Source organism: Coregonus clupeaformis, chromosome 1 (assembly GCF_020615455.1).
Source record: "Coregonus clupeaformis isolate EN_2021a chromosome 1, ASM2061545v1, whole genome shotgun sequence".
Lineage (NCBI taxonomy): Eukaryota > Metazoa > Chordata > Actinopteri > Salmoniformes > Salmonidae > Coregonus > Coregonus clupeaformis.
The window spans coordinates 13,224,651-13,248,561 of NC_059192.1; the positions used below are offsets into that span (position 1 = coordinate 13,224,651).

A 23,911-nucleotide genomic window follows, 5' to 3' on the forward strand; every position below is an offset into this window, starting at 1 on the left:
CTAACATGCTAAGTAATTGAAAAGTAGCTCAAAATAAGTGAGTAGTTGAAAAGTTGCTAATTATCTAAAATGCTAAAGTTGTCCATGATGAGATTTGAATTGCAACCTTTGGGTTGTGAGACGTTTGCAATATACATCCACCCATTCACCCATCCCGACCAACTGCCCTACTACCATATGTTTTATGTAACCATACCAAACATAGCATACAGTATTATACTAATTTGTTTATCTCGGATTTACGTTTACTATGTTACGTCTAGTGTATGAGACCAGGCTGGGTCTGCCCATAGTGAGCTGTCTGCAGCGGGCGCATGAATCGTTTTCTGCGCCTATAGTCTGAGTGTGTCTTTTACTGCGTCCTATTTAGATTACGGCGCTGTAGTGCTGGAGTGAATTCACGGCTTCAATGGACATTTCCTCTCTGAGCAGCGACGCTCTGGTTAATACATAGAGTACGCAAGGGGAATACTGTTCAGGCGTTCGAGTCATCAATTCAGACCGAGCATATTCCGATACAAGCAAATTCCACACTGGCTACTTTGCCACTTCTCGCAGGAGGAGTGTGTGTGATTTCTGGTTCTGAAAGCCACTTTAGAACGGGAACTGGAAAGCAAAGAAGACCGAGGGCGGCAGAGTTCTTGATGTTCAGGGATTCCTCTGGATGCGTTTTGCTCTAAGAAGCACTATCGGGACGGGATTTACATGGCTTTAGAGCTAATGGTAAGTATTTTTCTGCCGATTACTTTTATTTCTTAAAAAGGAAAGCGTGTTTGAATTTTTCTTATTTTTAGGATCTTACAGAATGAAGTACCAGTCTATTGCAGCATCCTATTAAAGTCAGTGTATCAGACCGGCTGTCGCTATTTGTCCGTTTCATAGAATGGTCATCCTGGGTGAACGATTTTTTGGGATATCATGGCAAGTTATTATTTACCTGGAATTCTGTATTTACTTCTTATAGAACGCATACAAACGTGTAACCGGATTTTCTCGACATGACACCACTACGTGAATATCGTTATCCCATACCTGCAAAACTATATGGAATTCGTTAAATCGTACCTTTTTTTCCAACAACACTCATGTGAATGAAAGGTTTACAATACTATATGTATCTATTTTAAGTGTACAGTTATATTATCCCGTTGTACTTAAAGCACGCATGATTATGCAAAGGGTCATCCAATTAGCGTGAACATTCTCAACAATCTGTTGCCTTGCCTTTGTAGACGTACGGTGAAAGTAGCCTAACTGTCCCTTGTTAGGCAGAATAAAATGTCTGTGCTATCCAGGATCTGCTTGCTAAGGTTAGGGTATGGTTTAGAATAAAGGTTAGGGTTAGTAGATAGTTGAAATGTCACTGATAGTCTGTAGATAGTATGTAAAGCATCTACAGATTGACTATCCAAATAAAGTGGTACCAGGCTTTCTCAGTGTTTAGGCTCACAGTAGCTGGATTAACATTAACACAGGCGTTTGTGCATTATCAAGAGTGCTGCATACACCTGCATATGCATCATTTGCATAACACACTACTACTACTGCATACATAGTACAATTAGTACTGTCTCTGACACATGATGACATAACACTGTATGTGGAATGTTAATTCAATATCTAAAAGTGTCATACTAACTAATATCACCTCAAGTGCACTTTGTCAGCCTCCACACACAAGTCAAATGCAGCCCAGAACTAGACCTCATAAATTGATGTTAAAAAATAAGGTTCAGACTTCTGTTATCAATGGCCCAGATGCTAAGCTACAAGAGTTCCCCCGTTGCTTAAGCCTAACCTCTAGGCTGGAAGCAACGGTAACCTTCTCCAAGTGTAAGATAAGGATGCAAACATCAAAGTCACTGCTGATGTTTAGCCTGGTCATCATGTTTACCATTTCGGCTGGGTACACATTGCCATGGGCTCATCACTGATCTCACTGAGTCAGTGAGTCAGAAGTCAGGACCCTTCCTGGTTAGGGTCAACAAGCTGCTTCTAGTATTTAACCGTTACCTGATACTCACTGAACTCTATTTCCCACTATGTCTACAAGATGTATGTCTTGCACTTCTTCAGTTGTCTTGTCTGTTTGTATCCAGTAGTAGATAGAGGGAATTGTAGAGCAGGTGAGCACTTGACTGTATCCCCATATTTAGATATAATTACTATATTTCTCAATGTTGCTCATCAAAGGAGACCGAAGCATTTTTGGATCATACTCCAAATAATCAGACTGGGTACCAATAACTTGTTAAGCGTTCTCCCTCTGTCTCATTAAAGACAATGGGTAATTGGATCCAGCCTGCTTTCAGGCCCTGTATTTAATGCTCTTTAAGTCTGGAGCCCCCTTATCAAATTAGGTTTCTTTAATTGTCTGTCCAGAAATGTTTGTTCCAACCATCCATCATTGCCACCTAGACCAATCTGTAGCCAGCAGCAGTGAACAGAACAGGGAGAAAATATGGAAAGAGGGATTCATTGAATAAGCTTGTCATTTGAAACAAATGGCGTTTGCTGTGTCTGTCCAATTCATTCTCCCCAAACCTGCATGGAATCAGTTCACTTCCATCCAGAGGACAGAAGAACAGAACACTGACGTAGAGGTATGACTTATGTCATAGCGTTTCACAGGGATGCTGGCCCATATTGACTCCAATGCTTCCCACAGTTGTGTCAAGTCGGCTGGATGTCCTTTGGGTCATCCATTCTCCCCAAACCTGCATGGAATCAGTTCACTTCCATCCAGAACAGAACACTGACGTAGAGGTATGACTTCTGTCATGGATGCTAGACCTTCAAAAATAGTAAATGAATCAGGGTCTGTGTTTTGGATTAAAGTGCTCGAAAACTCAGTCGACACTTTCGCCTTTGTCTCCTCTACACTTGAGAATGATAAGTTTGACTTTTAGTTTATTATTTAGGGCCCTTTTTCTTAAAACACACCGAAATAACCAAATGTTCTTCTTGAGGCAGTCAGCTGTGAAAGTTGTTTTATACAATCGCTGGCTCACAGCTTGTTCTTTCTCTGCATTCCTCTAATCATATAAGAAAAAGTCTGTAAATTGGACACTATTTTTTAAAGTGCTCAAGCTACCAAACAGCCTTTGTTTGTCCAGCTGACTCTGCCCATGGTACTGAAAACGTAGTGATGGGTGTTGTCCATGGTACTGAAAACGTAGTGATGGGTGTTGTCCATGGTGCTGAACAGTACTGGCGCTATTGTGGCTGCTGATACTACTGGATCTACACAGAGTGTACAAAACATTAGGAACACCTTCATAATATTGAGTTGCACTCCCTTTTGCCCTCAGAACAGCCTCAATTTGTCGGGGCATGGACTACAAGGTGTCGAAAGCGTTCCACAGGGATGCTGGCCCATATTGACTCCAATGCTTCCCACAGTTGTGTCAAGTTGGCTGGATGTCCTTTGGGTGGTGGCCCATTCTTGATACACACGGGAAACTGTTGAGCGTGAAAAACCCAGCAGTGTTGCAGTTCTTGACACAAACCAATGTGCCTGGCACCTACTACTATACCCCGTTCAAAGGCACTTAAATATTTTGTCTTGCCCATTCACCCTCTGAATGGCACACATACACAATCCTTGTCTCAATTGTCTCAAGGCTTAAAAATCCTTCTTTAACCTGTCTCCTCCCCTTCATCTACACTGATTGAAGTGGATTTAACAGGATACATCAATAAGGGATCATAGCTTTCACCTGGATTCACCTGGTCAGTCTATGTCATGGAAAGAACAGGTGTTCCTAATGTTTTGTACACTTTGTACACCGGTGCTATTGAGGATGCTAATGCTGTCCATGGCGCTGAACAGTACTGGTGTTATTGGGGCTGCTGTCCATGGTGCTGAACAGTACTGGTGTTATTGGGGTTGCTCTCCATGGTGCTAAACAGTACTGGCATTATTGGGGATGTTGTCCATGGTGCTGAACAGTGCTGGTGTTATTGGGGATGTTGTCTGTGGGGCTGAACAGTGCTGGTGTTATTGGGGATGTTGTCCATGGTGCTGAACAGTACTGGTGTTATTGGGGATGTTGTCCATGGTGCTGAACAGTGCTGGTGTTATTGGGGATGTTGTCCATGGTGCTGAACAGTACTGGTGTTATTGGGGATGTTGTCCATGGTGCTGAACAGTACTGGTGTTATTGGGGATGTTGTCCATGGTGCTGAACAGTACTGGTGTTATTGGGGATGTTGTCCATGGTGCTGAACAGTACTGGTGTTATTGGGGATGTTGTCCATGGTGCTGAACAGTGCTGGTGTTATTGGGGATGTTGTCCATGGTGCTGAACAGTACTGGTGTTATTGGGGATGTTGTCCATGGTGCTGAACAGTGCTGGTGTTATTGGGGATGTTGTCCATGGTGCTGAACAGTACTGGTGTTATTGGGGATGTTGTCCATGGTGCTGAACAGTACTGGTGTTATTGGGGATGTTGTCCGTGGTGCTGAACAGTACGGGTGTTATTGGGGATGTTGTCCATGGTGCTGAACAGTACTGGTGTTATTGGGGATGTTGTCAGTGGTGCTGAACAGAACTGGTGTTATTGGGGATGTTGTCCATGGTACTGAACAGTACTGGTGTTATTGGGGATGTTGTCCATGGTACTGAACAGTACTGGTGTTATTGGGGATGTTGTCCATGGTGCTGAATAGTATTGGGATACCTTCAGACCTGCAATCATTTGTGCTGCAGCCCTCTGCAGTGTCACATTACAAAGTATAATGGTGTCCATTGACATACTTTAGTTCACTTACCGGTGTTGTAGAATAAATAGCACAAGCACAGTGTCGAGGACATTGTGCTCAACATCACTTGCGAGTGTGGGAATAGGCAGGCCTGCAGAGGTGCTGTATGGATGTGTATTTTGCTGGTTAGAAACAGCTGAAAAGCCAGGGATGAATGAGCTCGATGTTTGGGGAATGCATGGGGAACCCAGCCCCAATTTACTTTGCATCATAATTTTTTTCATTACGATTAACAAAAGAACTCCAGTCAGGAGCATTCATTTATGTGCAATCTGGATGATAAAGCGCATAATTATATTAATTTGTTCCCCTTATTTAGGTTATTCATCTCCGAACAACTACATGAGTCATTCACAGCTTTTTTAATGAGGGAAAAACACTCACAAAAACACTAAATAATACACCAAATCGAACAAATTATTAGTCTTACGATTCCTTTCATTATTTGCCTTCGTTTAGCATTCTCTGGCTTATCGTGTAGGCTTCAGTAGCTTTAGCAGAGCTTGGAGATCTTTAAAGGGGCAATCTGCAGTTGCTACATCCATTTTTAGACTTTTAAATGAATGATATATACCCATTGATTCTTGAACAATTGAACTTATACTGTAGATGTCTCATGAGCTTAGTTCAACTGTCGTACCCAATCAGAACCCTAAATATTTTGTCTGCAAACAATGTAAATGTAAGCAAACACTGTAAAGCCGCAAAACATGGTTAAAACTATCATCTTGATACAGATATTTCTGAGGGTTGTGGATATTTCGAGATGTTTCAGAGATGTTTCAGAGAGGCTCTCATGCATGAGCAATGAGTAAATCAAGCTGATCCTTTGTTAGTGTTGATGGGCATCATTACTCTCCTCTGTCTCCTGCTCCACTACAACCCAGTCCTGCCTGATTACCTCTCACTGTGGATAATGGGGGTTAGATTTCACCAGCCTAATAGATATTAAAGTTCTCTGGGAAAGACCATTACACAATGTCCAATGAAGAATACATTAAAGGGATTTTACTTTTTGTTGGCAAGGTTTTTTCTTTTCCAAGACAGCAGAGTGCTATTGGACGGATGCGTATGTTGTAAAGGTTTATCGAGTTTTTAGTGAAATGTTGCGATAAAGTAAGGTAAAGATGGCTGTTTTTTTACTGATCTACTAATTACCGGTAAGAGTAATCCTTCCTTCAGTGTTATTTCCAGTTCCGCAACATCCCATTCCCTATCCGCCTCATTATTCCCAATGAATAGTTTCCCGTTAGATATCTCGCCTGGCTAATGGTGTTTCTTCTCACAGAGTTACTGAAACACTGGTGACAGAACTGGATTAACGGTGTTATCAAGTTCTATGTGGTCCATTACCTAGCTGCCCTTTGATGACTTCCAAACTACCATGTTACTTTCCAGTCTCCTCCAATTCATAGACATTAGATTACAGGAAGAACCAACAGCCTATTCAAGAAAACCCATCAGTGAACACATATAATATAACTGTTTTTCTCTTCTGATGCCAACTTTTTCCACTTTACAAAATATTGGAAATCGTTTTCTTCTCCAAAAATATATTAGCTTTCCCTCTCAAAGAATATTAAGAAAAGGTAGTTGTTGTCAGAGTAGATGTGGAGCCTTTTTGTGAGATTGTGCTGCTGGGAGGTTGAGCCAATAGCACAGGAAGGCAGGTGTTGTCTCTGTTACTCTCAGGGATTAAAGCTGAAGTGAAGGGCTCTGTCTTGGTCCATTAGCTTATTGAGACCTATATCAATACTGGGAAAGATGTTTACCGTGTGTCTGTGTGTGTGTGTGTGTGTGTGTGTGTGTGTGTGTGTGTGTGTGTGTGTGTGTGTGTGTGTGTGTGTGTGTGCGGACAGTGCGTGCATGTGTGTGTGTGTGTGTGTGTGTGTGTGTTGGGGGGGCATACATGCGTGCATGTGTGCGCTTGTTTGGTGTGTGTGGATGTATGTTTTTAAAACGTCTCTACAGTCAATTACCTTTGTAGATTAAAAGCTCAAAAGCTCTGCAACGTGACAAAACCAGACATATTTTGGCATAAAAGCTTTGAAACCCAAGTGTTAATTTTTGCTTGTCAGAGGACTCTCTGGTTTCATCTCGGAACAGAACTACAATGGGGGAAAGATATGCATCCGTTCTGACAATAGAGTGGATTAAATTACATTTGTCTCTCTAAAGAAGCTCTTGGTTGAGAGGAGCAAAGACCAGGTCCTCAACTGGCAGCTTCATTAAATAGTACCCGCAAAACACCATTCTCAACGTCAACAGTGAAGAGGCGACTCCGGGATCCTGACCTAGGCAGAGTTGCAAAGAAAATGCCATATCTCAGACTGGCCAATAAAAAGAAAAGATTAAGATGGGCAAAATAACACAGACACTGGACTTTTTCTTTGCATCTCTGGCTAGAAGGTCAGCATCCCAGAGTCGCCTCTTCACTGTTGACGTTGAGACTGGTGTTTTATGGGTACTATTAAATGAAGCTGCCAGTTGAGGACCTGTGAGGCGTCTGTTTCTCAAACTAGACACTCTAATGTATTTGTCCTCTTGCTCAGTTGTGCACCGGGGCCTCCCACACCTTAATTTCTCAGAACAAGAATAGACTGACGAGTTTCAGAAGGAAGTTATTTGTTTCTGGCCATTTTGAGCCTGTAATCGAACCCACAATTGCTGATGCTCCAGATACTCAACTAGTCTCAAGAAGGCCAGTTGTATTGCTTCTTTAATCAGCACAACCGTTTTCAGCTGTGCTAACATAATTGCAAAAGGGTTTTCTAATGATCAATTAGTCTTTTAAAATTATAAACTTGGATTAACAAACACAACGTGCCATTGGAACACAGGACTGCTGGTTGCTGATAATGGGCCTCTGTACGCCTATATAGATATTCCATTAAAAATCAGCCGTTTCCAGCTACAATAGCCATTTACAACATTAACAATGTCTACACTGTATTTCTGATCAATTTGATGTTATTTTAATGGACGAAAACAATTGCTTTTCTTTTGAAAACAAGGACATTTCTAAGTGACCCCAAACTTATATATACACTACCAGTCAAAAGTTTGGACACACCTACTCATTCAAGGGTTTTCTTTATTTTTACAATGTTTTACATTGTAGAATAATAGTGAAGACATCAAAACTATGAAATAACACATATGGGATCATGTAATAACCAAAGAAGTGTTAAACAAATCAAAATATATTTTATATTTGAGATTCTTCAAATACCCACCCTTTGCCTTGATGACAGCTTTGCACACTCTTGGCATTCTCTCAACCAGCTTCATGAGGTAGTCATCTGGAATGCATTTCAGTTAACAAGTGTGCCTTCTTAAAAGTTAATCTTTCCTTCTTAATGCGTTTGAGCCAATCAGTAGGGGGGTATACAGAAGATATCCCTATTTGGTAAAAGACCAAGTACATATTATGGCAAGAACAGCTCAAATAAGCAAAGATAAATGACAGTCCATCATTACTTTAAGACATGGTCAATACTGAACATTTCAAGAACTTTCAAAGTTCTTCAAGTGCAGTCGCAAAAACCATCAAGCGCTATGATGAAACTGGCTCTCATGAGGACCGCCACAGGAATGGAAGACCCAGAGTTACCTCTGCTGCAGAGGATAAGTTCATCAGAGTTACCAGCTTCAGAAATTGCAGCCCAAATAAATGCTTCACAAAGTAACAAGACACATCTCAACATCAACTGTTCAGAACGGACTGTGTGAATCAGGCCTCCATGGTCGAATTTCTGCAAAGAAACCACTACTAAAGGACACCAATAATAAGAAGAGACCTGCTTGGGCCAAGAAACACGAGCAATGGACATTAGACCAGTGGAAATTGGTCCTTTGGTCTGGAGTCCAAATTTGAGATTTTTGGTTCAAACTGCCGTGTCTTTGTGAGACGCGGTGTGGGTGAACGGATTATCTCTGCATGTGTAGTTTAGATTTTAGTCATTTAGCAGACGCTCTTATCCAGAGCATACATTTTTCATACTTTTTTCATACTGGCCCCCCGTGGGAATCGAACCCACAACCCTAGCGTTGCAAGTGCCATGCTCTACCAACTAAGCTACAGGAGGCTAAAGCATGGAGGAGGAGGTGTTATGGTGTGGGGGTGCTTTGCTGGTGACACTGTCTGAGATTTATTTAGAATTCAAGGCACACTTAACCAGCATGGTTACCACAGCATTCTGCAGTGATACACCATCCCATCTGGTTTGGGCTTAGTGGGACTATTAATTGTTTTTCAACAGGACAATGACCCAACACACCTCCAGGCTGTGTAAGGGCTATTTTACCAAGAAGGAGAGTGATGTAGTGCTGCATTAGATGACCTGGCCTCCACAATTTTCTGACCTCAACCCAATTGAGATGGTTTTGGATGAGTCGGACGGCTGAGTGAAGGAAAAGCAGCCAACAAGTGCTCAGCATTTATGAGAACTCCTTCAAGACTGTTGTAAAAGCATTCCAGGTTAAGCTGGTTGAGAGAATGCCAAGAGTGTGCAAAGCTGTCATCAAGGCAAAAGGTGGCTAATTTAAGAATCTCAAATATAAAATATATTTTGATTTGTTTAACACTTTTTTGGTTACTACATGATTCCATATGTATTTTTCATAGTTTTGATGTCTTCACTATTATTCTATAATGTAAAATAAAGAAAAACCCTTGAATGAGTACGTGTGTCGAAACTTTTGACTGGTACTGTATATATATATATTTATACAGTGAGGGAAAAAAGTATTTGATCCCCTGCTGATTTTGTACGTTTGCCCACTAACAAAGACGTGATCAGTCTATAATTGTAATGGTAGGTTTATTTGAACAGTGAGAGACAGAATAACAACAACAAAATCCAGAAAAACGCATGTCAAAAATGTTATAAATTGATTTGCATTTTAATGAGGGAAATAAGTATTTGACCCCTCTGCAAAACATGACTTAGTACTTGGTGGCAAAACCCTTGTTGGCAATCACAGAGGTCAGACGTTTCTTGTAGTTGGCCACCAGGTTTGCACACATCTCAGGAGGGATTTTGTCCCACTCCTCTTTGCAGATCTTCTCCAAGTTATTAAGGTTTCGAGGCTGACGTTTGGCAACTCGAACCTTCAGCTCCCTCCACAGATTTTCTATGGGATTAAGGTCTGGAGACTGGCTAGGCCACTCCAGGACCTTAATGTGCTTCTTTTTGAGCCACTCCTTTGTTGCCTTGGCCGTGTGTTTTGGGTCATTGTCATGCTGGAATACCCATCCACGACCCATTTTCAATGCCCTGGCTGAGGGAAGGAGGTTCTCACCCAAGATTTAACGGTACATGGCCCCATCCATCATCACTTTGATGCGGTGAAGTTGTCCTGTCCCCTTAGCAGAAAAACACCCCCAAAGCATAATGTTTCCACCTCCATGTTTGACGGTGGGGATGGTGTTCTTGGGGTCATAGGCAGCATTCCTCCTCCTCCAAACATGGCGAGTTGAGTTGATGCCAAATAGCTCAATTTTGGTTTGGAATCTGATTGATTGATTGCTTCTGTGGACAGGTGTCTTTTATACAGTTAACAAACTGAGATTAGGAGCACTCCCTTTAAGAGTGTGCTCCTAATCTCAGTTCGTTACCTGTATAAAAGACACCTGGGAGCCAGAAATCTTTCTGATTGAGAGGGGGTCAAATACTTATTTCCCTCATTAAAATACAAATCAATTTATAACATTTTTGACATGCGTTTTTCAGGATTTCTTTGTTGTTATTCTGTCTCTCACTGTTCAAATAAACCTACCATTAAAATTATCAACTGATCATGTCTTTGTCAGTGGGCAAACGTACAAAATCAGCAGGGGATCAAATACTTTTTTCCCTCACTGTATATCCCCACTTCTAAAACCAAAGTTGCGCCCCTGCATATGACTTTGTAGCGATGTGCATTATTGGGAAAGAGCTCACAAGTTAAGCATTTCACTGTACTGTTTTACATCTGCTGTATGCGGTGCATGTGATAATAACACTTGAATCTCGAATCAGTTCAGAAAGAGAAGGGCTTGATGTTAAAGGAACCGGTTGGCTTGAAAGCCTACGTCACGATATGTCTCTGTCTGTCTGGTATTTGTCCTTTGCTCAGGACTCAAACTTTCTACCAAAGTATGTACTATTGACCATTGGTTTTATCTTTTAGTTTGAGTGAAATTCCATTTACTGAAGTATGACGCATAACATTGCATTCTGTACTGTCTGTGAGATCCACACGGTCATGAATTCACAGTACCTGCATATCTTAATAATTGACTGCATTTTTACCATAGCACTATCCTCTTACAATCCTCTTTCAATACATTTCCCCCAAAAACATTTTTTGGGCATATTATCAGTAGCGAAGGGATACATGACAGAGTCTGAGTTTCATATAATTAGTTACCAATGAAGACATGAAGGAAACATCAAAGCTATACTTTATTGTGGACCGTTACTGCAATATCTCTCAGGTGGAAAACAATATAAACTACACTGTCTACTTCAAAGGGAATGGTTGAATGTAGTTCCTCTCTGGTGGTATTACATGAGAGAACCTGAATTTGATAGAAGACACCTGTAGCCCTTCGAAAAAAGACTATTTCACTAAGGTACAATTGGGTAGGAAATGTCCTTTGAAATGGACTGACTCTGATTCCTTTCAGAATAACTGCAATTCTCCTGTGAGGGTTAGGTTTTCGGGATTCTGGAGAATGAATAGTGGCAAATGTTGCAGAGAAAGAGTTAAGACGTTAACAAGATACCATTTCAAGATACCATGTCAAGATACCGTGACAAGATACCATGGCATGGCAGTTTGTTTGTTCTGTGTTGTCAATGTTCATGTTGATGTAAAGATGTTGTGGTATTCTAGGTTTGGATCTACAAGCTTTCAGCTATTATCACCTGGCTATGAAACTATTTAGACCTAGTGGACCTAGTGGACCTAGTGGATAGGGCCAAGAGTAGTGTTTCCTGTTCAAGTCAGGATAGGATAGGAGGACAAAACCCTTGGTCCGACAGAAAAAGTCATTCTCCTCTCTTTCTTTCTTTCGTTCTTTCTTTTTTTTTTGTATTATTATTTTCTTTTTTAGGGGTAGATCAGCTTAATATTGCAGATAGATTGTAACTTCCATCAATGTAATTGTCTGCATAACTTCCAATCCCCCATGTTTAAAAAAATAAATATATATATATATATATATATATATATATACATGCACATACATATACATATACACATATATATATACATTTACATTTACGTCATTTAGCAGACGCTCTTATCCAGAGCGACATACAAATTGGTGCATTCACCCTATAGCCAGTGGGAAAACCAATTTTCCCAAAAAAAATTATTATTATTATTATTATTATTATTTATTTATTTTATTTATTTTTTTTTGGGGGGGTAGAAGGATTACTTTATCCTATCCCAGGTATTCCTTAAAGAGGTGGGGTTTCAAATGTCTCCGGAAGGTGGTGAGTGACTCCGCTGTCCTGGCGTCGTGAGGGAGCTTGTTCCACCATTGGGGTGCCAGAGCAGCGAACAGTTTTGACTGGGCTGAGCGGGAACTATGCTTCCGCAGAGGAAGGGGAGCCAGCAGGCCAGAGGTGGATGAACGCAGTGCCCTCGTTTGGGTGTAGGGACTGATCAGAGCCTGAAGGTACGGAGGTGCCGTTCCCCTCACAGCTCCATAGGCAAGCACCATGGTCTTGTAACAGATGCGAGCTTCAACTGGAAGCCAGTGGAGTGTGCGGAGGAGCGGGGGTGACGTGAGAGAACTTGGGAAGGTTGAACACCAGACGGGCTGCGGCATTCTGGATGAGTTGTAGGGGTTTAATGGCACAGGCAGGGAGCCCAGCCAACAGCGAGTTGCAGTAATCCAGACGGAAGATGACAAGTGCCTGGATTAGGACCTGTGCCGCTTCCTGTGTAAGGCAGGGTCGTACTCTCCGAATGTTGTAGAGCATGAACCTGCAGGATCGGGTCACCGCCTTGATGTTAGCGGAGAACGATATATATGTGTACATATATATACACATACACACATACACACATACATACACACATACATACATATACATATACATATACATACATATACATACACATCCTTTAAAAAAAAATATTCCCCTTTATTACTTTCCAACCCCACCACCCTTTCCCTACTTGGAGTAAACTAGTGAACAACAACGCTTAGGCGTCTACTTCCAGCTTATACTTACTATCTACATTTTATGGACACAGTCAATTTTACAAAAATTATATTTTGTTTGTTTTTTCTTCTGAACTTCTTCTACTCTAAACCTCTCCGATCATTTTCATGATGTCCATCCGGTTTGATTCTATATGCCATATCTTTCTAACTGTGCTCTTTCACAAAAGCTCCCAACCTACACCTACAGTGGGGGAAAAAAGTATTTAGTCAGCCACCAATTGTGCAAGTTCTCCCACTTAAAAAGATGAGAGAGGCCTGTAATTTTCATCATAGGTACACGTCAACTATGACAGACAAATTGAGAAAAAGATATCCAGAAAATCACATTGTAGGATTTTTTATGAATTTATTTGCAAATTATGGTGGAAAATGAGTATTTGGTCACCTACAAACAAGCAAGATTTCTGGCTCTCACAGACCTGTAACTTCTTCTTTAAGAGGCTCCTCTGTCCTCCACTCGTTACCTGTATTAATGGCACCTGTTTGAACTTGTTATCAGTATAAAAGAGACCTGTCCACAACCTCAAACAGTCACACTCCAAACTCCACTATGGCCAAGACCAAAGAGCTGTCAAAGGACACCAGAAACAAAATGGTAGACCTGCACCAGGCTGGGAAGACTGAATCTGCAATAGGTAAGCAGATTGGTTTGAAGAAATCAACTGTGGGAGCAATTATTAGGAAATGGAAGACATACAAGACCACTGATAATCTCCCTCGATCTGGGGCTCCACGCAAGATCTCACCCCGTGGGGTCAAAATGATCACAAGAACGGTGAGCAAAAATCCCAGAACCACACAGGGGGACCTAGTGAATGACCTGCAGAGAGCTGGGACCAAAGTAACAAAGCCTACCATCAGTAACACACTACGCCGCCAGGGACTCAAATCCTGCAGTGCCAGACGTGTCCCCCTGCTTAAGCCAGTACATGTCCAGGCCCGTCTGAAGTTTGCTAGAGTGCATTTGGATGATCCAGAAGAGGATTGGGGAGAATGTCATATGGTCAGATGAAACCAAAATAGAACTTTTTGGTAAAAACTCAACTCGTCGTGTTTGGAGGACAAAGAATGCTGAGTTGCATCCAAAGAACACCATACCTACTGTGAAGCATGGGGGTGGAAACATCATGCTTTGGGGCTGTTTTTCTGCAAAGGGACCAGGACGACTGATCCGTGTAAAGGAAAGAATGAATGGGGCCATGTATCGTGAGATTTTGAGTGAAAGCCTCCTTCCATCAGCAAGGGCATTGAAGATGAAACGTGGCTGGGTCTTTCAGCATGACAATGATCCCAAACACACCGCCCGGGCAACGAAGGAGTGGCTTTGTAAGAAGCATTTCAAGGTCCTGGAGTGGCCTAGCCAGCCTCCAGATCTCAACCCCATAGAAAATCTTTGGAGGGAGTTGAAAGTCCGTGTTGCCCAGCGACAGCCCCAAAACATCACTGCTCTAGAGGAGATCTGCATGGAGGAATGGGCCAAAATACCAGCAACAGTGTGTGAAAACCTTGTGAAGACTTACAGAAAACGTTTGACCTGTGTCATTGCCAACAAAGGGTATATAACAAAGTATTGAGAAACTTTTGTTATTGACCAAATACTTATTTTCCACCATAATTTGCAAATAAATTCATTAAAAATCCTACAATGTGATGTTCTGGATTTTTTTTCCTCATTTTGTCTGTCATAGTTGACGTGTACCTATGATGAAAATTACAGGCCTCTCTCATCATTTTAAGTGGGAGAACTTGCACAATTGGTGGCTGACTAAATACTTTTTTCCCCACTGTATATACTTATTATGGACACAGTATGCTTACATTATTAGTTATCTTGTTATTATTTGTTGTTAGTTGTTATTAGTCCCATCCTTCAACTCCATTCAACACCACCCATCTATCTCTTAACACCATCCATATAGGATTTCTATTTGCCATATATTTTTCAACTGTACTGTGATGTTTTAAAACATTTCTGAGCCTTTCTATTCTCATTGTTTCTACAGATTGTGAATTGAAAATATACATTTTTGCTAAAAGTATTATTATATTATTGATCGATTGACTATGACTTTTCAGATCACCCAATAATGCTATCTGCAAGGTTAGCGCCAGGTCAATATTGCAATCCTTTAGCCATTCCTGGATCTGTGTCCAAAAACAAGCTACAAATGGACAGTACCAAAACAAATAATCTTCACAGCAAAATCTGCAGAGCTGGGAAGATTGTATCCCCCATATAAATATCTATCTTTCTTTCTTTCTTTCTTTCTTTCTTTCTTTCTTTCTTTCTTTCTTTCTTTCTTTCTTTCTTTCTTTCTTTCTTTCTTTCTTTCTTTCTTTCTTTCTTTCTTTCTTTCTTTCTTTCTTTCTTTCTTTCTTTCTTTCTTTCTTTCTTTCTTTCTTTCTTTCTTTCTTTCTTTCCCTCCCTCCAGGTAGGCACACAGTAACGTTTGACGAAAATGCAGAAGAGGTCATGGCACTTCAAATGGTTAGGGATAGGACTTCTGCTGTTAGCTACTTGTTGCCCGTCACAAGACACAGACGGTAAGTCCTCTATACCTCCTACTCAGTACCCATATCATATGCACATACACTACCAGTCAAAAGTTTGGACACACCTACTCATTCCAGGGTTTTTCTTTTAATTGTACTATTTTCTACATTGTAGAATAATAGTGAAGACATCAAAACTATGAAATAACACATATGGAATCATGTAGTAACCAAAAAAGTGTTAAACAAATCAAAATATATTTTATATTTGAGATTCTTCAAATAGCCACCCTTTGCCTTGATGACAGCTTTGCACACTCTTGGCATTCTCTCAACCAGCTTCAACAAACTTTTGACTGGTACTGTATGTACTGTACAACTACATACAGTGGGGAAAAAAAGTATTTAGTCAGCCACCAATTCTGCAAGTTCTCCCACTTAAAAAGATGAGAGAGGCCTGTAATTTTCATCATAGGTACACGTCAACTATGACAGACAAAATGAGGAAAAAAAATCCAGAAAATCACATTGTAGGATTTTTTATGAATTTATTTGCAAATTATGGTGGAAAATAAGTATTTGGTCAATAACGAAAGTTTCTCAATACTTTGTTATATACCCTTTGTTGGCAATGACACAGGTCAAACGTTTTCTGTAAGTCTTCACAAGGTTTTCACACACTGTTGCTGGTATTATGGCCCATTCCTCCATGCAGATCTCCTCTAGAGCAGTGATGTTTTGGGGCTGTCGCTGGGCAACACGGACTTTCAACTCCCTCCAATGATTTTCTATGGGGTTGAGATCTGGAGACTGGCTAGGCCACTCCAGGACCTTGAAATGCTTCTTACGAAGCCACTCCTTCGTTGCCCGGGCGGTGTGTTTGGGATCATTGTCATGCTGAAAGACCCAGCCACATTTAATCTTCAATGCCCTTGCTGATGGAAGGAGGTTTTCACTCAAAATCTCACGATACATGGCCCCATTCATTCTTTCCTTTACATGGATCAGTCGTCCTGGTCCCTTTGCAGAAAAACAGTCCCAAAGCATGATGTTTCCACCCCCATGCTTCACAGTAGGTATGGTGTTCTTTGGATGCAACTCAGCATTCTTTGTCCTCCAAACACGACGAGTTGAGTTTTTACCAAAAAAGTTATATTTTGGTTTCATCTGACCATATGACATTCTCCCAATCCTCTTTTGGATCATCCAAATGCACTCTAGCAAACTTCAGACGGGCCTGGACATGTACTGGCTTAAGCAGGGGAACACGTCTGGCACTGCATGATTTGAGTCCCTGGCGGCGTAGTGTGCTACTGATGGTAGGCTTTGTTACTTTGGTCCCAGCTCTCTGCAGGTCATTCACTAGGTCCCCCCGTGTGGTTCTGGGATTTTTGCTCACCGTTCTTGTGATCATTTTGACCCCACGGGGTGAGATCTTGCGTGGAGCCCCAGATCGAGGGAGATTATCAGTGGTCTTGTATGTCTTCCATTTTCTAATAATTGCTCCCACAGTTGATTTCTTCAAACCAAGCTGCTTACCTATTGCAGATTCAGTCTTCCCAGCCTGGTGCAGGTCTACAATTTAGTTTCTGGTGTCCTTTGACAGCTCTTTCGTCTTGGCCATAGTGGAGTTTGGAGTGTGACTGTTTGAGGTTGTGGACAGGTGTCTTTTATACTGATAACAAGTTCAAACAGGTGCCATTAATACAGGTAACGATTGGAGGACAGAGGAGCCTCTTAAAAAAGAAGTTACAGGTCTGTGAGAGCCAGAAATCTTGCTTGTTTGTAGGTGACCAAATACTTATTTTCCACCATCATTTGCAAATAAATTCATTAAAAATCCTACAATGTGATTTTCTGGATTTTTTTTCCTCAATTTGTCTGTCATAGTTGACATGTACCTATGATGAAAATTACAGGCCTCTCTCATCTTTTTAAGTGGGAGAACTTGCACAATTGGTGGCTGACTAAATACTTTTTTCCCCACTGTATATACAACTACATATATACACAACTACATATATACAACTACATACAGTATATATAACTACATAAATACAACTACCTTTGCCAGTGTGTCTTTGTTTCAGAATACCCAGTTACTGAAATACTTTCAATGTGTTTATTTCCATGAACATTGAGTATTTCTATGTCAGTTGTACCACTGTATTTGATGTCATGGTCTCAGATTCAAGCTAACTGACATGTTCAGCCTGCCTCAACCCAGTGCTATGCTTTGATTCTATACTCCTGCTCAGTTATAGCCTCTTGCTCACTTATTCATATTCTACCTGACAGATTCCTCAGGATTTATGTTGTGATATTTGACTCATTTGACCTGTGACTTAATGGAGTTGAATATTCTGAAATGTACTGTTGATTTATCTAAGCTCCTCCGTGCATCTGCCTGAAAAAAAAGAAGACATTTTAAAAGGGAAACAAAGTGGAAATGTCTATGATCCAACTATTTCAGACTGATTTATCGGGTTGGGCCACTATAATGAACTGTTCTCACCTTGGCCTGATGTTAATTTCACCTCTGGTTAAGAAATCAGATTTTCACACCTTTTGTCTGTGTCCCACTTTCTGATGTACAATTAGACTTAATTAGGGGTCAAGGCTTTGAGGCTGGTATTGTTCTTATATTGACCTAACTAGGATGATCATCAAGGTGCTGGAGAATAGTTTATGGTCTGTCTATTCATGTAAAACAACAGACCACCTGAACAAGCTAGAGCAATTTCCTATTTCAGTCAAAGATATCCATTTGTCACTGAAGTAGATGGATGTTAGAGAGATGAGAATAATGTGTAGTAGCAAAGCAACTCCAATGCAGAAAGAAATGAATGCATCCCACAGAGACGGTCTTAATTTGAGCTTGTGTGCTCTTCTCTCTCTCTCTCAATTCAATTCAGTTCAATTCAATACTCTCTTATCTCGCTCTCCTGTCCGTCTCTCTTCATAGGCGTGATAGATACCGATCAGTGTCACCACGCAAACAGTCTTAATTTGAGCATGTTCTCTCTCTCTCTCTCTCTCTCTCTGTCTTTTCTCTCTCTCTCCCCCTCTCCCCCTCTCTCTCTCTCTCTCTCTCTCTCTCTCTCTCTCTCTCTCTCTCTCTCTGTCTCTCTCTCTGTCTCTCTCTCACTCTCTCACTCTCTCTCTGTCTCTCTGTCTCTCTGTCTCTCTGTCTCTCTCGCTCTCGATTTTGTAAGTGATTCCAAAAAATGTGGAGCATTAACACTAAAAGCTGATTTACCTAGTTCGGTGGAGACCCGAGGAACCTCAGAAGTTAACCAACCCTGTGAATGAGTTTGGTAACTCATGTTTTTATGCCTCAACAATAAAGTTGGGTAAGTCGGAAGCTTGTGTAGTAGAGCTTTGTGAACAAAAAGGGAATAATGAAGTGATCTATGGGACTTTAATGAGGACCAGCCAACCTTTTAATACAGAATGCAGTGATGCGTATTAAAACTGTCACCTGTGATAAAATGAATGGCGCTATGGCAGACGGCATCCAAATGTTTAAGAGTAGTGGCTGCTGCATTCTGATAAATGGTGTCACCGTAGACAAGAACTGGCAGGAAAGTTGAATGTACAATCTGCTTCCTGCTGTTCCGGGAGAGACATGATCTATTTCTATAAAAGAAGCCTACTTTAAATCTCAGTTTCTTAACTAGCTCATCCGTATGTTTTTTAAACGTCCAATTATTATCAATCTAAAAGCCCAGATATTTATAGGCGGGAACCTGCTCGATGAAAGAACCATCCCATGCATAAATGTGTAAGCCATCTGAAATATTTATACGAGAATTATAAAATGGCATACACTTAGTTTTTCCCGCATTGAATACCAATTTTAAATCAACAAGGCAACAAAATCAGATTGCAGCTCCAACATAGCCTGGTCAGACGTAGGGGTAATAGCGCACACAACAGTGTGATCTGCATACAGATGAATGTTACAGGTTTTTGCAGATAGACCAATATGAATTATATAAATAGTACAGGACAGGTCCCAAAATCATCCCCTGAGGGACACCTTTAGTAATATTGAGGTAACTTGACTTGACACCATCAGAAAGCACACATTGTGTCCTGTCTGATAGATAGTTCCCAAACCACTTGCAAGACATCTGGTTGAGGCCCATTCAGACAACCTATGAATGGATAGGGATGGGCGACACTATCACAAGCCTTGGATAGATCTATAAATATGGCAGCACAGTGATTCCTATTATCTAAGCAATTTAATATATCATTTAAGACAAACGTAGTTACTGAAACGGTGCTATGTCCAGGTCTATATCCAGACTGTGCTGGGGATCCAGGGTGATCCAGGGCTGTGTATTAATAGGACTGCATCCTGGGGATCGAGAGCTGTGCATTAATAGGACTGCATCCTGGGGATCGAGAGCTGTGTATTAATAGGACTGCATCCTGGGGATCGAGAGCTGTGCATTAATAGGACTGCATCCTGGGGATCGAGAGCTGTTCATTAATAGGACTGCATCCTGGGGATCGAGAGCTGTGCATTAATAGGACTGCATCCTGGGGATCGAGAGCTGTGCATTAATAGGGCTGCATCCTGGGGATCGAGAGCTGTGCATTAATAGGACTGCATCCTGGGGATCGAGAGCTGTGCATTAATAGGACTGCAGGTTGGTTCCCCCTGAGCACTGAGCAGCACCAATCCGGTGCCCAGGCAGGCAAAGTATCCCACTCACACCTACACACTTATACAGAGAGTTCTCTCTCTGCTATGCACCACATGCCCCTCTGGGCTATACATATAAATATAAGTGTACATAATTCATCATAATATAGGCCTACTAGTTAGATATTTAAGACATTCACTGCGAAAACAAACTAACTTCACAGCAAACTATATCAAGGATATATATATATATATATACACTGCTCAAAAAAATAAAGGGAACACTTAAACAAAACAATGTAACTCCAAGTCAATCACACTTCTGTGAAATCAAACTGTCCACTTAGGAAGCAACACTGATTGACAATACATTTCACATGCTGTTGTGCAAATGGAATGGACAACAGGTGGAAATTATAGGCAATTAGCAAGACACCCCCAATAAAGGACTGTTTTGCAGGTGGTGACCACAGACCACTTCTCAGTTCCTATGCTTCCTGGCTGATGTTTTGGTCACTTTTGAATGCTGGCGGTGCTTTCACTCTAGTGGTAGCATGAGACGGAGTCTACAACCCACACAAGTGGCTCAGGTAGTGCAGCTCATCCAGGATGGCACATCAATGCGAGCTGTGGCAAGAAGGTTTGCTGTGTCTGTCAGCGTAGTGTCCAGAGCATGGAGGCGCTACCAGGAGACAGGCCAGTACATCAGGAGACGTGGAGGAGGCCGTAGGAGGGCAACAACCCAGCAGCAGGACTGCTACCTCCGCCTTTGTGCAAGGAGGAGCAGGAGGAGCACTGCCAGAGCCCTGCAAAATGACCTCCAGCAGGCCACAAATGTGCATGTGTCTGCTCAAACGGTCAGAAACAGACTCCATGAGGGTGGTATGAGGGCCCGACGTCCACAGGTGGGGGTTGTGCTTACAGCCCAACACCGTGCAGGACGTTTGGCATTTGCCAGAGAACACCAAGATTGGCAAATTCGCCACTGGCGCCCTGTGCTCTTCACAGATGAAAGCAGGTTCACACTGAGCACGTGACAGACGTGACAGAGTCTGGAGACGCTGTGGAGAACGTTCTGCTGCCTGCAACATCCTCCAGCATGACCGGTTTGGCGGTGGGTCAGTCATGGTGTGGGGTGGCATTTCTTTGGGGGGCCGCACAGCCCTCCATGTGCTCGCCAGAGGTAGCCTGACTGCCATTAGGTACCGAGATGAGATCCTCAGACCCCCTTGTGAGACCATATGCTGGTGCGGTTGGCCCTGGGTTCCTCCTAATGCAAGACAATGCTAGACCTCATGTGGCTGGAGTGTGTCAGCAGTTCCTGCAAGAGGAAGGCATTGATGCTATGGACTGGCCCGCCGTTCCCCAGACCTGAATCCAATTGAGCACATCTGGGACATCATGTCTCGCTCCATCCACCAACGCCACGTTGCACCACAGACTGTCCAGGAGTTGACGGATGCTTTAGTCCAGGTCTGGGAGGAGATCCCTCAGGAGACCATCCGCCACCTCATCAGGAGCATGCCCAGGCGTTGTAGGGAGGTCATACAGGCACGTGGAGGCCACACACACTACTGAGCCTCATTTTGACTTGTTTTAAGGACATTACATCAAAGTTGGATCAGCCTGTAGTGTGGTATTCCACTTTAATTTTGAGGGTGACTCCAAATCCAGACCTCCATGGGTTGATAAATTTGATTTCCATTGATAATTTTTGTGTGATTTTGTTGTCAGCACATTCAACTATGTAAAGAAAAAAGTATTTAATAAGATTATTTCATTCATTCAGATCTAGGATGTGTTATTTTAGTGTTCCCTTTATTTTTTTGAGCAGTGTATATTTTATGTATTAGCACTATCCTCATCGATCTTTTAGTTGTCTCCCCTCAGTTATTTTTGAGGTTCTTGAGTTTAAACAAAACCCATTTCAATTTCTGTATTTTGGTTTGTTTTGAGTTCCAACCAGATTACTCCAAACAGATGGTGGAGATGAGAGTATTGACAGAACTTACAGCACTGATGGTGGAGATGAGAGTATTGACAGAACTTACAGCACTTATTTCATCAGGGGGGCAGGCATTGCCAGCCTCAGTTTGGCTCAGACCTGCCTTTCTCTCACCCATCCAGACACCACACTGACTGTAATCCAGCTAACCTCTAACTGCTAACCCTTCAGTGTCCTTCCTCTGGGTCTGTGACAGAGAGAGAGAGAGAGAGAGAGAGAGAGAGAGAGAGAGGACAGAGACAGAGACAGAGACAGAGACAGAGACAGAGACTGAATCTGTTCCTCTACCCCCCAGTCTCCTTATTCAACTGTGTGGTCCTTAACCCTGACTCACACCCACTCAGCCCTATTTCCAGTATACTGATCCAAGACGGATAATAAAACAGTAGGATAAAATGCTCTGAAGGGAAGCCCACACAGTCTCATATCTGATGACAGAGTAGCCGTGATGTTTGGCCTGAGTGGCTAATTGACTGTGCAGCCGCTTGTGACTGAGACTCATCACATTTCTCCCAGTATACACACAGCACAGATATGTTAACCGCACTGTGGAATCTATTCAGTCAATGGTAAAGCCTCAATAGCTTTTAACCGCTATTCTACCCTCCTTTTCTATCCCCCACTTATGCAGTTAGCCAAGGCACAAGTTTAGAATAAACTAGAATAGGATCGGAGTCCAAAAGTTTAAATCGGAAGGTATTCAAAGCAATTCCCTATAGGCTCATCCATCCGCCTCAGGAGGAGACGGGATTTTTGACCTTGTAAGAGATTGATGTCTCTGGTGAAAACCACCTCAGTCCATCCCGGGCATACAAGAATCAGGTTGATATCAGTGCAGCTGCAGCATAGCTCTGTCCAATATAGGCTCAAACTACATTCTCAAGACTCCCATAGTGACAATCATATTATGGTATACACAAGCCATCGCTGGGGTAATAAGTCAATTGAATATTTTGAGATAGATTTTGGGTGTTCATTTTGGGTGTAATAGTATGCTGACATCATTCATGTTCCTCATATTATCTCCGATATTTGAATGACTTGTTGGGTTAAGATAGAACGTTGAGTGTGATCTTAGGTTGGGTGTTGTAATGATGATGTCATGAATCATGTTGAGGTCTAAGAAGTGTTTTGGAGTCTGACTCCTGACGTTTCTTAAATATATTTTTTTTAGCCTTTATCTGCCTCATTAGAGATGACCAGATAATGGGATGGGTGGTGTGTGTGTGTGTGTGTGTGTGTGTGTGTGTGTGTGTGTGTGTGTGTGTGTGTGTGTGTGTGTGTGTGTGTGCGTGTGCGTGTGCGCGCGCGTGCGTGCGTGCGCACACAAAACAGATAATGAATGCCCATTGCCTGAAAAAGCTCAGGCACTGGCACCTGTTGTGCTCAATGTGTCTTTGACTTCAAAAGGTGGTTTGAGACAATCAGAATATCATCCTGTTTTTATCACCATCCAGAGTATTAATTAAAAGTATAACTAAAACATTAGTGAAGTATGACATGATCCATGATACATGGAAGATGGACTATAGTGGATTCTAATAGGTGTGATCTGTTCTTAGAAAATCATGTTTGTTACGGTACTATGCTATCATACTACAAAGCAGTTATTCTTAGCGTAGTTCCCTCTGTGAAAAAAATCTAGTTATTCAATTATATTACTGATTCAACAGGTGTTTTTGACTTCTAATACGGACATCACAACTTATGTTTTATAATTATTTATCGATTTCACATTCACTTTGTTCGTATCCAATTCAC

At 41.8% G+C, this 23,911-nt stretch overlaps 1 protein-coding gene across 2 annotated transcripts in view; it reads left to right on the forward strand.

Moving 5' to 3' along the window:
- The first annotated feature begins 344 nt into the window (after nucleotides 1–344).
- The window catches only part of LOC121532223 (protocadherin-15-like), a 216,720-nt gene continuing 193,153 nt past the window's right edge, over nucleotides 345–23,911 (forward strand). For both annotated transcript variants that reach the window (XM_045206129.1, XM_045206161.1), the window contains exons 1-2: nucleotides 345–723; nucleotides 15,428–15,539. In XM_045206129.1, the coding sequence (XP_045062064.1) occupies nucleotides 15,455–15,539 (85 nt within the window). In that variant the 5' untranslated portion in view covers nucleotides 345–723; nucleotides 15,428–15,454. The remainder of the gene's footprint in view (nucleotides 724–15,427; nucleotides 15,540–23,911) is intronic.